The 14,415-nt window shown below is 34.6% G+C and overlaps 2 protein-coding genes across 2 annotated transcripts; both read left to right on the plus strand.

Moving 5' to 3' along the window:
* Positions 1-2,515: 2,515 nt before the first annotated feature.
* LOC115453871 (protein HEXIM1) lies at positions 2,516-4,324 on the plus strand. Its single transcript, XM_030182598.2, has one exon. It carries the CDS (start codon positions 2,699-2,701, stop codon positions 3,713-3,715), a length of 1,017 nt encoding a protein of 338 aa, XP_030038458.1. The 5' UTR covers positions 2,516-2,698; the 3' UTR covers positions 3,716-4,324.
* A 3,371-nt stretch (positions 4,325-7,695) lies between these two features.
* LOC119189231 (HSPB1-associated protein 1-like) lies at positions 7,696-13,176 on the plus strand. The gene is given in 8 exon segments (XM_037438324.1): positions 7,696-8,156; positions 9,113-9,179; positions 9,182-9,248; positions 9,801-9,906; positions 9,909-9,927; positions 11,882-12,006; positions 12,264-12,374; positions 12,680-13,176. Coding segments are annotated over 8 exon segments (1,218 nt in total). The 5' UTR covers positions 7,696-7,832; the 3' UTR covers positions 13,079-13,176.
* The last annotated feature ends 1,239 nt before the right edge of the window (positions 13,177-14,415 follow it).

Here is a 14,415-nt window from a genome sequence, read left to right on the forward strand (position 1 = left end):
ATGTACCTTATTTTTAAAGACTATTCTTTTCAGAATATATTATATGAAATTTTCTAGTACAGTTTACTTGTCATGCCTTAGAACGGGATGACGTCAAGTAAATCTCCAGTCGTAGAATAATGCCATTTGTACAACATCAACGCCATTCCTTTTAAATTAGATTAAGAATTTCAATTATTTCCTACGGGAGCAAATTACCGAAATAAAAAGTAGCCTATCTAAGGATTGGTCTATACTTATACCCAATTTCATTCAAATCCTCCCAGCTGTTTTTGCGTTTATTGTAAACAAACATTTCACAAATTTTCACATCTGTAAGATAGATAAGATAAGATAATAACTTAACTTTATTGCAACAAAAAGAACACAGAAATAATAACATTACGAAGTACATAAACAGTAATTGGTATATCTGAGTTTAAGCATTTCAATTATTGTCAGGGGTCCCCAAACTAGGCTATGCCTGTATCTTGGGATACCTATAATGAGAGTCAAAAACTTATGAGTAGCCGATAATGCAAATTACAGACAAATAAAAACAGTTATTCTAAAAATAATAATAATAATAATAAACAAACTAAAATCTACAAACTCTTTTATATAACAAAGCAGAACAAATAAAAAATAAGTATCTCTATACAAACTTGGCAAACATAGGTACTTGGATAATTATACAAATTCGGAATTTAAATGAAAAGAATCCATGAAGTTTCAAATAAGAAAGATACAAAAAAAAAATTAATAATAATAACTTTCATTGGTATTTAAATATATAATGCTAAAGTATTACTAGCCATGGTTGCCAAAGAAAAAAAAGAAAACCAAAGGGAAACAAAAAAATAAGATAAAATGAGATCAATTTCTATCAATTAAGGTTATAGCTTAAGGTCCATTTTTCATACATTTTGTTTCACCTTTAATCTGGGTAACTAAACAAGTATTGACAAGTAAAGAATTTAAATTCACGTCTAGTTAGTGATTAGTTCTCGCAGTTGAAAGAAAAACGTAAAAATAATTAATATGCATGGATATTTCGGCCTTTAAAATTTCGTCGTATTATTTTCGTCTAATTAAAGGTGAAACAAAATGTATGAAAAATGGACCTTAAGCTATAACCTTAAGTAGGTAAGTGAGTGGTGCCCCGCATCGGGGGCAACAGTAACATTAGTAAATTGTGTTTAAGTGTGACAAGAAATAGGATAACGTTTACACACATTATGAATAAATAACATTTTAATTCAACTACTTGTAGTAAAATTATGATTAGAATTTAATTAATTTAAACAAAACTAAAAATATATCACTTTTAATATGTTTTTTTACAACAAAAAATCTGAAAACAATTGATGGTTATGGCACTCGGTCAGGACATAAATACTACACAAAACCATAATAAAAGCTATGGTGTGACAACCCAAAATACTTTTCGCCAGCATTGTCCACAGGTAATCAAAATCCATAGATTACACAGGAAGGTTAGGTTATTACATCTGGAATACCGTTCAGACATGGAATTCAGATCTGGAACCAGAATTCTCGTAATTACATACTATGTGGCTTGAGCTTACAGTGCACACATGTAGTACATTATTCCGGATGTGAATATTTTTTAATTTTCTGAGATCATGTTTTTCTCAAGCAATCTTAATTCAGACCCGGAATATTAGACTAGACTTCCGTGTTTGTATTTTGTTTTTTTATTACATAATTTAAGTGGGAAGTGCGAGGATTAAGTATAAATACCAAAGTAAAAATAGGAAATATTTTTGACTGTCGGTTAGTTTTTAATTCGTTGGTATATTAGGTAATAGTCACCCTATGGATTAAAATCTGATTACTGAAAAATTAGTTATGTTGACAAACATTTACTGTTTATTAGAATAAAACGACTGATAGCATCAAAAGATGATGAATATTTTAGTTTAGTTAGAAATTTATTCCAATTCGCCGTGTCGCGCCGTTGCGTCGCGCTATTTGTTGTGTATAGGTATTCAGTACTGGAAGTGGTGAAAAGCGGGAATTGCAAAACAGCCAAAATTAAACAATTTGAGGATTAGTTTGAGGCGCAAGACGTATGTCGTCATTATTGCATTATGCATGTGCAATGTACAATATACATAGGTAATGATCCGTTGGTTGATATTACCTAATACTATTTTGTGGAATATTATAAATATCTATAAAATTATTGAAATTGTGTAAGTTTGTATTGCAAAATAAACTTGAATGAATTTACTTTATACCACAGACTTATAAGTCTTTGTGAGCTATGTGGCTTATGAGCAATTTAGGAATACATGTAATTATGAAATAGGTAGGTGGTGTAGGTTGTATACACATTATCGTTTCGATCAGAGTTTAAATTTATAGATTGTCTTCGATCAAGAAGCACCAAATCTTCGATGCTTGAAGCTGTGATAAGTAATTATAAAAATATATATTATTATGTCTATAACACATAATAATATTACTCAATATCACTTTAAGTTGGGCAACACTAATGTAACTTGTTGAAAAAACTATAACAATAAATAAATACATAAAAATGGCGGATTGTGTCTGTACGATTGAGTTTCATGGACAGCTGTGCATAATATTGGAGTTATTATAAGACACTGTGACATCGTTAGTTGACGTGTAATTGTGATTTAATTGCAAAATAATAACAGTAATTTAGTTCTTGGCTTTTGTTCCGCAAATGGATGAAAATAATATAATGACAATAAAAGATGGCGACGCGACGCTGCCTTCCCTGACTGAAGCGCCCCCGGTGGCCGAAAAACAAAAACAATCTGTACTTGACGGGACTGTCAAAAAGAAAAGGAGACGCGGGAAGTCTAAACGGAAAATAATGAAGCCTTTCGTAAAAGTTCCGTGGCAAGATCGGAGAAAGGATAAGACTATTAGAAATAATCGGTATCGGAAAATCGTTTTGGCAAAAACACACGCTCCTTTCAATAACAACCAATTTCTTATGGAAATACATAAACCGGAACCAGAGAACACATTTCAAATATTGCAAACACCTTCTGCTCGTACCCGTGATTCCAGTTTTAGTGTTGATTCTGAAGACAATTATTTCTTTTCTTTACCAGAAGACGAGGAAGAGTATTTGACAAAAGAGTTCTCAAGCGTCTATGAAGATGCACAAAGCGAACGTTTATCCAACATGTCGAAGAATGAGCTGATACAAGAATATCTTCTTCTTGAGGCTAAATATGAGAATCTGGTTAAAAGAAGCGAACGTTCAAAGAACAAAACAATGGACGATGAAAAGGACTCGTCAATTGATGACAATGAAATGTTAGTGAGTGTGAGGGATAATGGTGCTGCCGAGAGGGATTCTTCTGGAACATCTATTGGATCGAGTGGAGTGGACGAAGCGTCGTTCAGTGATATGTTGCAACGTGTGAAAGAACAGGACGAGCAGATTCGCGAGCTCACATTGTCAAACGAGAAATTGAGACTGGAAAATGATCATCTGAGGCAGAGACAGCATGACTCGTCAAGTGCAGACTCCGAGAGTGATAGTTCTTCGACAACAGATAGTGAGAGCAGCTCCAGCCGGAGTGCCAGTGTAGTGGATGAACCAATTGAGGAACTCAATGACTGCCCCAATGAGAATCACGTTCAGGCCAACGGCCAAATTGTAGAGACTGAGGAACTGGAAAACCCAAACCCCATGGTTAATGGTTTTCACAGTCCAAACAATTAATTTTATTGCACATTCTATGTATCATGGTAATTTGACAGTGTGTAAATAATTTAACAGTATTGTAAGGCACTTATGTTTATTCAACTGCTATTTCAATTGTGACGGGAACACATTGGTTCTATTGCATTTAGTTACTTGCCCAAATAATTTTAGCACCTTGTCTCCATATGAAATAATTTGTCTAGGCCCTGTAGGAATATAAATGTGAGGTCTCATTTTTAGGATTAGTAAAAATTTCCTGTGATATCCATGTGGATATTTTTAATCAGTAGAGTTTGGTTAGTGTCTTTTTATTTTGACAGATCTCACTTTTATGTTAATGCAGTGAGGTAAATGCTAGGTATGTGCATTAGATTTAAGAAAAAGATGTTATATTGTATTATTAGCCATTTTGAATATTATTATATACATATATTTTATAGTTATTGTTGATCTTGTTATGAATGAGTGCTTTTGTTTTTGGAAGTTTGAAACCAAATTGATTGTGTCAAGTTCTTAGTAGCATATGGATTGTAATTAGGAATAAGTTTAATTTTAACAGATTGTAATAAAGAATAATTCTGCTCCTTTATTAAAAATTAAATAATTAAATAATAATCAAATAGAAAAGTTGTTTTTTTTTTACTGTAGTATCAAATAGTAGACATGGCACACCTCTGTAAAATACTAAAACCTGAACATGTTTGCTATAGCAGAGCAAGCAAGAAGATAGGTTTTTAACACTTCTACTAACAACCTTGTATAAAAGCCTCACCATGGGGTAATGTGGTCAAACTGATTTAGTATTATAGAACTTACCTGTTAAAATTTTTGAATATTAAGTAAAGTACTTACATCAACTTCAATATATAAGTGTTAAGATTAAGCTAGTTATTTGTGTTATGGAGTTAATGGAGAAAGGAATAAATAATATTTTATTCACCAATAATGTTAAAAATTCAAGTAGAATAAAGCTGGGTGTCCATTGGCGGAACAAAATTATCCTTTACGATCAGGGGCGGAGGTTAAATGTTTGAAGGTCGCCCGAGGCGCCAAATCCTAGGGAGTCGGTCACAAGTCTCTAGCCACCTTGCAAAGGCTCAATCTCGAATAATAACCGATACAGTTTTTGCAAATAAAAATAATATTTCGCCCGGAGCAGGGCGCCTAGGTACATACCTAAAGTCGGCCGTGTTATCTGTAATAGATAGCTTATAACCTTCCCAGGGTCTTAAAACTATCTACATACTAAATTTTATAAAAATTCGTTCAATACATTTTGAGAAAATCGATAACATACAGACAGACAGCAAAGGGGACTTTGTTTAATAATAATATATTGTATAGACTATATACATACACATTTTGTATATCAATTAAAAATTACTTAATCGCAGCTCGAAATTAGGAAGTAGGCAGTGTGATATCCCCGTGCTCTAAAAGGCGCATCAAGCTAATAATTAGTCCTACGCCTGATCTTTCTCCTGTCATGTTGCATTACCGCCTAACTATATGTGTATATAGGCCTATGAGAGTGAAGGAACAGGGAGTGCACCTGTGTATTACTTGTGTACTATAATATCTCCTGCGTATTTGGCTGATCACCGTTGAGTTTGCCCGTCGTGGCCGAAATTTGGCAAGGAGAGATTCACATGGGGTATACCCATTATATAGAGCACTGTTGTATCGTAATTAACGAAACTATTTCTTTTATAAGTACTGTAGATCTGTCCCATACACTGTAGATTTAATATACAGTGTAATATCTACTATGTAGTAGGTATGTACCTATTTAATAAACTACTAAATGGATTCGACCGTAATTTTATATAGAGATATAGTTATACCCACGAAATTTTTGCATAATTTCCATTCCGATTTTGTAACTAGATGGCTTGGGTATCAAATTAAACCGCTATGCTTAAAAAATAAAATACCTACCAGATCCTCGCGGATAGAACGTGAACACAGAAAAGTACCTTTAGGTTTATTAATTTTCACGGGTGGCTAGAGCCTGATTTATAGTTATTGGTGGTATGAGGGTAACCATGCATTTTCCAACAGGGCACGGACCCCAGTGTCCGAAGACTAAAATATCATCCATGTTCATAAACTTTCACATTCCACTAGTTTCTGTTTATTCCATATTTCAAATGTTTTTTCTTTTAATAAAATATGTATGTATGTATCTTTATGTTTATTAAATACCAAGTCCAGATTCGATTCCTATGTCGCCTCATGGCTCATTGCTAAAACAGTGTAGGCAGGGTATTTTTAAATAAGATTTGACTGGATATGGATCGTCTAGGGATGTTGACATCTGGTGCGCCGATATTCCGTCTGACCTACGTCCCGACGAGTCATGACTGTTTCGGCTCATTCCTGTGTCGGATAGGAATAGAGGAGACTGCCGTAAGTCACCATTGTGGCAACGACTGTGAGGGCACAGTTGTGCCTCACAGCCGGCTCGAGAGTGTGTTGACACTCTCGAGGATTGCCCAGCCTGGGTCTTACAGCATAGTGCTCTTAAAGCAATGGCGACGTGGCGAGCGGCGAGCAGGATCGTGAGCATAATGCTCTTGCCTGCAGACATGGGAGATGTAGGAGGGGCCGTATTGACGACTGACCAGCGCCTTGTGCCCTGTGGATTGAAGGCACCTAGAGAATTCCACTACGGTATCTCCTGCCTGTTGTAAAAGGTGATTAAATGGGACTTCGTGGAGGCCGTGGAGCGAGCAGGGGAGGAGCTATTACGCGCATCTACTTCACTCAGGCTATCCTGACACAGTCGACAACACGGGTATTGGGTTACCCGATGTCCTAGATGGCAAGAGCGTCTCTGCTCGCTCTTGCCGGCAAGAGCCCTAGAATTCCAGAGAATTCGAGGGCTCTTTTAGCCCCCCCTTAATAAATGAGACAGGTCGCAAGGCGTCATCGGGTAGAGACGGTTCTGCGCAGTTATCTTTGTGCAATAGGATATCCCAGGGTCGTCACTTATAGGCCGAAAAAGGCCACTGTGGTTTTTGGTCGATATGCCGATGTGTATAATATAATATTAGCGACTCGGGTCGATGATCGCCTGGACGAAGCTATTCTCCAGAGTGTAGACATAGACACATTATTCTATCGTTGGCACCAGCTGCTCATACAGGCCGCCCTCCCCTTAGCTACGCCAATCCAATGCATATTGGAAGGCGGAAAAAATGGCGTAATATTTGGAACAAAGTACTTACAAAACAAATGATCTTGTCACTTAAACTTCGGTATCGACTATCGGTTACATAATCCCTAAGCCTCAGACACGTAATGAAGATGAAATGAAATTTATGGATGAACCTAGTCCCAAATCTTTTTAGCGAAGTCGCGGTGCGGTGCACCGTACTGAATGAAGAGCTTAATAGGCAATACTTAACTACTATGATAGCATCTATATCATTAGTAGGGTGACTTTTTAGTTCTCAAGATTTTCAGAGGTCTTCGATAATAATATATTTGATTTCATTCCGTTTCACATAAACTACATTTACAAACAAATGATTTTTTTGGTTACTAGCCTATTATTATTTTAAAGATGTTATCCTTATTCACCACTAGGTCTTGCTTGCGGCATCGCCGGCGTGATCATTCTGTCCCCCTATAAAAGTTACTAAAACATTGTATCCGTTTATTGCACCAGATGAATGATGCCAGCGCCATATATTTAAAAAAAACCTCACTTACCATGGGAGAAAGTTACCAAGATAAAAAGTAATCTATATGTTAATCCAGTATGTTTTCTATCCGTATGCATAACTTCATACACACCCGTGATGGTCTTTCTATGTTTACGTCGAACAAACATCTAAATATTTTTACAAACTTTAACATTTATAAATTATAAATAAAAAGCATTTAAGTAAGAAATAAGATAATTGAATATAATAAATATTGCATGAAAATTTAGCCTAATGAAACGAACGTTCTTTGCTCTCTGCGTAAAAAAATTAAATGTCAAAGTCAAATCTGATATGTCAAAACAATTTTTTCACTTTGTTAATCGCGAACTGTTCAGATACATTTTGAATCATTCAAAGTTAACACAAACACTACTTTTTAAATTCACTGTTGTTTTATTTTTATATAATAGTGATTATTTTAAATGTCGGTATTAAACGAGGAAGCTGTTCGTAGTGTAATAGCGAAAGCTAGCACCCCGATAGTATTTCGCGGATTCGTAGATAACTGGTCGATATGCCAATGGAATATAGAAAAATGGTGCTCAGTGTTCGGCGACAAGGAAATTCCCTTTCGCTGTATGAAACGAGACTTCATATCTGACGAACCATGCTGGGAAAGAAGGTGCAAGGTGAAAAATATGACGTTTAAGAATTTCGTAGACAATTTGCCCACGAGCGACGACTGGATGTATTTCGACTACAAGTACGTTCATCAGTGGTTCACTGGAGATGACGAATTGTATAAGGTAAGTAAGTAGCAAACAGGATTCTTATTATATTTTTTTTTTCTGAGGAAGGAATTTCATAACAATAATATTCTTTGAAATTCTTTCAATATTAAAAGATTTTAGGTCGTCAATAGGTACTAGCATAACTCAGTAGCGTTTTTACATAATGTTATCTTTAAGTTAAGGAAGTTAAATGGATTAATTAAAATTAATAATTCTTGTGCATTTTATGATATCAATATGTTTGCAAAGATGTGTATGTATTAAGTGATTTATTACAAACAAATTCATTGAGAAATTATACACTTCATCATAAATGTTTTCTTACATAAAGAAGTACTGTGAAATAAATTACAGAAGCAAGTACACTAAAATAAAAAAATCTATGATTATTTTAAAACAACTACTTAGCATAATTAAAAAAAAAGGTGGCTATAAAAGACAGAGGATACTTCATTATTGTTGGAATTTTAAAATAATTGCAGGCTAATTATATAAAACATAAAAAAATGTGTTATTGATTACATACTTTAAACTTTAATGTCATTCAATTTCATATTTATTGAACTTTAATCAACTTAAATAAAGGTATAAGTTTCTCAATTCAATATGTATTTTTTTATGTTTGTTACCTTAGAACTTTGTTATTTGATAACCAACTTGGAAAAATATTTGTTTATTTGATAGAATATGTTACCATATTAGTACCATAGATTATTTTATAATCAGTTTTGTGGTTAGGTTTTTTGTATGTTAATGACTTTAAAATCTAGACATTGTTTTAAATTGTTGGGTTCTTTGTGCATCTTTAGATGTGAAAATATTATTATTAAAGTTTATATTGTAATAAAAATACTGTATATTTATATTAATAATTAGAATTGAGTCACTGATCAGAGAGAATTCATAGTATTTCAAAATATGATATATTCTTATTCTATGTGTGAAATATTGAGTAGTGAGTTTGTTTGCAGGATATATCTTGGAAGCAGTTTGGATATCCTGGCAAGGGTGCCACAGACACAACTCTGTGGGTAGGCAGTAAGGAGCTCACACACCTGCCCACCAGGACACTTATGGAGTGAACATTGTTGCACAATTATATGGAAAGTGAGTTTTTATTTGCGTGCAAGCAAAATTATAGTTAATGCCACGGATATAAGATTGTTACATGTTTAATTATGTGAATCATGAGTAATTACTTAGTGTAAAATAATTACATGTTATGAATATGAACTCATTTATAGTAATATTTTAGTATCATGCCTGTAGATCATTTAAATGAAACAAAAACCCTTCAGCTTTTGTATTTAGAACCAGCTTTTGCCTGCGGCTCCACCTACATGAATTAGTTACTCTAAGATAAATGTTCTCCCAGAATGAAAAAGTAACCTATAGTACACAGGAAAAAGAGTGTTCCACTAAGGAGTATAAGCTTCCTATTAGTGAAAAAAAAAAATTAAATAGGTTTAGTAGTTCCTGAGATTAGCATGTTCAGACAAACGCTTTAATTTAATATTTTAGTAGACATGTTATGTCATGTTATGTTGATATCTGCCAGCTGCACACTAATAGAGGCTTGGCTATGGTTACATGAATACTATAATGTTACAATAATGGTAATATTATGTTTCAAAAGTATGCGTATATGTTTTATTTCAGGAAACGCTGGATATTGTTTCCGCCAGAAACGGGTGGCATGAAGTCAACCAGAGTGCCTTATGAAGAATCTAGTGTGTACAGTGAACTGAACTTTTATTGCCCCCAATAAATATTGATGCCTTTAATGGTGAGTTTATGTTATGCATGTTATAATTATTTCACCTAATTCAAACAGACAAGAAGAAAATTCAGCCCATGTCCATTCCATGAGATGTGTGTTTTTTTATACCAGTGGCGAAGGGTGAAAATTTTCAAAAGAGAACCCGAAGAAATATTTTTTTCTACAGATGTAATACGCATTTCACAATAAAAATCAAATCAGTAAAATATCGTATTACTTAATAATTTCCTTCTAACATAAACAAGTCTAAACTCTAAATTATAAAAATAATCACATATTATTTTGAACATAGGTACCTACAAGAGTCCAACAAATATTAATAACGCACACTATACAAAAAGACTAATTAATACATTCTAAATTATTAAAAAAAATCGCGCCAATGACTCAACGTGAAGCCGCAAATTCTCGGGTTACGCACACACACATGTATTTTTACGACACTTCCAAAAGATTAGACAAAGACACCGCGCTGCGTGTGAAAGAGACAACAATATTGCGAGGGAAGCTACGCGCGGCCGGGTTTCCTTCGAACACTAAGGCGCGAGTACTGCGCGCGAGTTACGATTTAACGAATTGATATTATGTACCGTTATCGTTGAAGTATTGATTTAATTGAATAAGTATAAGATGACTTGTTTGAGTATACTATTATTATTCTAGTTATATTTGTTATGTTTTTCTTTTATTATTTTAATTAATTTACAAAGGTAACCCGGTAGGACTTGTGTGGACGCTTCGCTACTGTTTTATACAATACATGATTTGTCCAGAATTGGAATGTCAGAGATGCTAGATTGACACACAGGTGCCTAGTTAAAATATTTGCTTAATTTTTTGTTTTGCAAACTAATTTATATAAGTTTAAACAACTTTACAATTGAGTGGGAATGTGGAATAAGAACAAGCCATCAGTAAACCATTTAAACTATTAGAATGAACACTGACAATATATACCAAACAAGATTCTGTATATAGCTAAAAGTAGTTGTAAGATTAAGTGTTTGAAATTATTATGATGTTCTTCATGACAGCACACCTGATTGTAATGCTAATGAGCTGTCGCTTCACAAGCCATTTGAAACAAATTTTGCGCGAGACGTGATTCATTTGTGTGCCCGTGCCAATTGTAATTAGTTTCAGTAGAACCATTGCTGATTTAATTTTTTGTCACAGTGACCTTTTGGCACCTAGTCCACTGATATAAAGTAGTTGACTGGTCACTCTAGTGGCGTGACATACAGTGACAAATGTGCACCTTACAATTATCGATTTCGCAAATGACGCCTTCCCAAAAAACTACAATATGGTGTCTTCTTTGATGTTCAGACTGTCAGAAATGGTAGTCGTAACTGTGTCTAGCTCTACTATCTGGAAGATTTTGCCTGCAGTATGATACATGTGGTACTCTCAGGCAGCTAACTTCTGAGAAACAGGATGTGAAAAAAGTGGTAGCATTTTGTTTCATTTCATAGGATCACTGACACTGTTTAGCCTAATCTCCACCCGATTGATGTTTCTACTCCTTAAAGGTCAAAAACCTCCCTAGGATATAGTTTGTGCTTCCATGGATGTTTATTAATAAGCTGTTAGGTTTTGCTCTTACGCAGTTGTCACTTTCACTCAGTCTCATATAAAAGGTTTTTGTCTACCATCATTACAATTTCCCCGAATACTTTGTCGCATAACATACAATAAATACAGCAACGAATATCCGGTGATGTGTAATGTAACGTTGCGAGGCGCTAAGTGTGAAGAATGACTTTTCTCGAACTAGGTACTTACGATATTTAACGTATTGGTGACGAATGACTTTTAAGTAATATTAGGAATGGAAATGCCCTCCTTTATGAGAGTTTACAATTACGAATTACGTACAGTTCCTCTCCAAATTCAATTCTTGCGGACGGATCCGCGGGAAATAACAGTCCTCTGCATTTTTGTATAATTTTGATTGCAGGTGTGACAGGAGCTAGAATGGTGGAACTGTCGGCTGGTGATGCGCTGCTGGTGCCGCGAGGTTGGTGGCATTACGTACAGAACCTGGAGCCTGTGAACATCGCTCTCAACATCTGGCTGCCACATGTATGTTCCGTTGCGTGATGTGTAATATGCGCCAATTAAAATTCTCGGTCATGCATATCCTATTCCATCTAATTATTGTTATGATACTGACTACTATATCGCAGATTTGTTCCTTCCGTTATTTCAAGGATATCCGTTGGATCTTTGTAGTTGTCTAAAGACAATGAACTGAATTATAAATTCAATGAATTATAAAGTGTATTATAAATTAATTGTTTGCATGACCTAAATGTTGGAATATATTTTATTGTTTACAGGATAAAGATAGTTCAGCTCAGGTGTCCGAGGCTTTGATCAAAATATTGGTTGCTCAGATATGTAAGGATCTACCGCAAGAAACTGCGAAGTTGATAGTGAATCCAAATGAGGTGAGGAGTTTAAAGTTTTGTGCAATTTTATGACACATTTTTGATATCATTCCACGCCAGGATAGCTAGCGGTCATGGATTACATCATTTGTACATTTAATAGCGATGTTGTTTAGCTGGTTTTGTTACGTTCGCTATAGGTGGCTATGTCTATTAAGTCATCGGAAGTCACGGGAAATTGAGCTTGCGTCATTCATATTAGATCATCTTCTCCAAGCGTTGCATTCGCTGCAATTTTATTGTATTTAGGGATAAAATTACTTGGTGAAATTAGATTCAAGAAATAAATGAATGTTTTGCTTCAGGACGATATATCAGATACGCCGCTGGCAGTATTATTCTTGCAATTAGAGACTGTTGCCAACGCGTATTTAGATAATAGGCGTAAGCTACGTCGTGCCAAGCGGCAGAGGACATGTGAGGAGGACCCCGCGCCCTCCGTGACGGAGGAATATGATCTCAAAACTCTCCTAGAGAACCAAGCCAACAATCTTGAAGTGGCCGCCACTATAACGACAGACGAGCTTATCAATTTGATAAAACAGAATCTCAGGGAATATGCCAATATGGACAGACCATTGCAGGATGAAGAGGTAGATGGCGCCACCACAACACTTTGTTTAACAAAAGCTGTTATTGACGCGTTCAGCGAGAGCAACGTCATAGATCTCGTGAAGCAAAACCTTTTCGCTCGTCTGAGCTAGTCTTGTGTTTGACGAGGCTGTGTTCAAAGTATTTTTAAATACGTTTATTTTTATTCAATATATCCGCTTTTAGAAGGTAATAAAATTGAAGCAATATATTGTTTAGTATTTCTTTGCTCACGGTAAGAACTGAAATTTTTATATAACTATTAATACCAGTATAAGATGTAAGTAGCGTAAGTAAAAGTGTAAGTCTTTTTATTTTTTATTGTACAATGACGGTATTATGTGTGTTCAGTAAATCATATGACTTGGCCAGTGTTACTCAAAGGGGTATATAACCTATTTTTACGATACTTTTTTAAAAAAAATGTTTTGGTAATAAGTTATAAGCTTTATTTAAAACTTGCACGTAGCTAAGCTCAGCTGCAATTTATAGTGATTATTTTAAATTTTTCATATTGGTAACAAGTTGCCTTATAAATAAGATATAGCATATAACTACTTATTTATTTTATTTTATTTTATTTATTAGGGATCACCAACAGAATTCACAATATATCATACAAGTAACTAATACAAAAAAAAACATCTGGACTAATTGCAATTCTAATTACAGGCAACCACAACATGCGCAAGGTTAGAAAAATAATTTAAACATAATATAAAAATAAAAAAGAAATAGTTAATAATATAAATCTATATACTATATACCTAATAACTAATATTAAAGTTTATTATTATCAGAATGCATATTATACCTCATCAATATTTGCCAAAATAGCTTGTTTGAATGTACACAAGGAATCATGGTAAATGTCTAAATTTTTACTTTAATAGACAGCCGGTTATAGAGAGCTGACAGACGAGGGATGGGTGAGTGTCTTCCTACATTGGTTCGACAACGACGGACTTGTAGCACAGGACGAACCCGCCGGGGAGGGCGTGAGGGTACACTTAAACAAAATCTTGACAACAAGTTGGGGCAGTCATATTTGTTATTTAATAGTTTGTGTAAATGCACCATGTTCAAAGTATCACGTCTAACTTTAAGAGAAGTCATATTCAAGTAAATTAACCTATCTTGATACGATGTTAAGTTTCTGGGAATGTATCTACGGTAAGCCAAATGTTTTAGGAATTTTTTTGGACACTTTCGATTCTGTTGTATATGTATTTTATAACTGGGCGACCAGACAGCACAACAATATTCCAGCTTACTTCTAACATAGTAATTGTAAAGTAAAATTGTAGTAGAGACCTGTTTGAATTCTTTACTACTACGAAGCACAAAACCAAGTGATCTATAAGCTGCACTAAGCATTTCGTCAATATGAGAAGAAAAATTAATTTAGTATCCATATAAACTCCTAGGTCGCGAACACAGGGTACTTCTT

This window comes from Manduca sexta, chromosome 13 (assembly GCF_014839805.1).
Source record: "Manduca sexta isolate Smith_Timp_Sample1 chromosome 13, JHU_Msex_v1.0, whole genome shotgun sequence".
NCBI lineage: Eukaryota > Metazoa > Arthropoda > Insecta > Lepidoptera > Sphingidae > Manduca > Manduca sexta.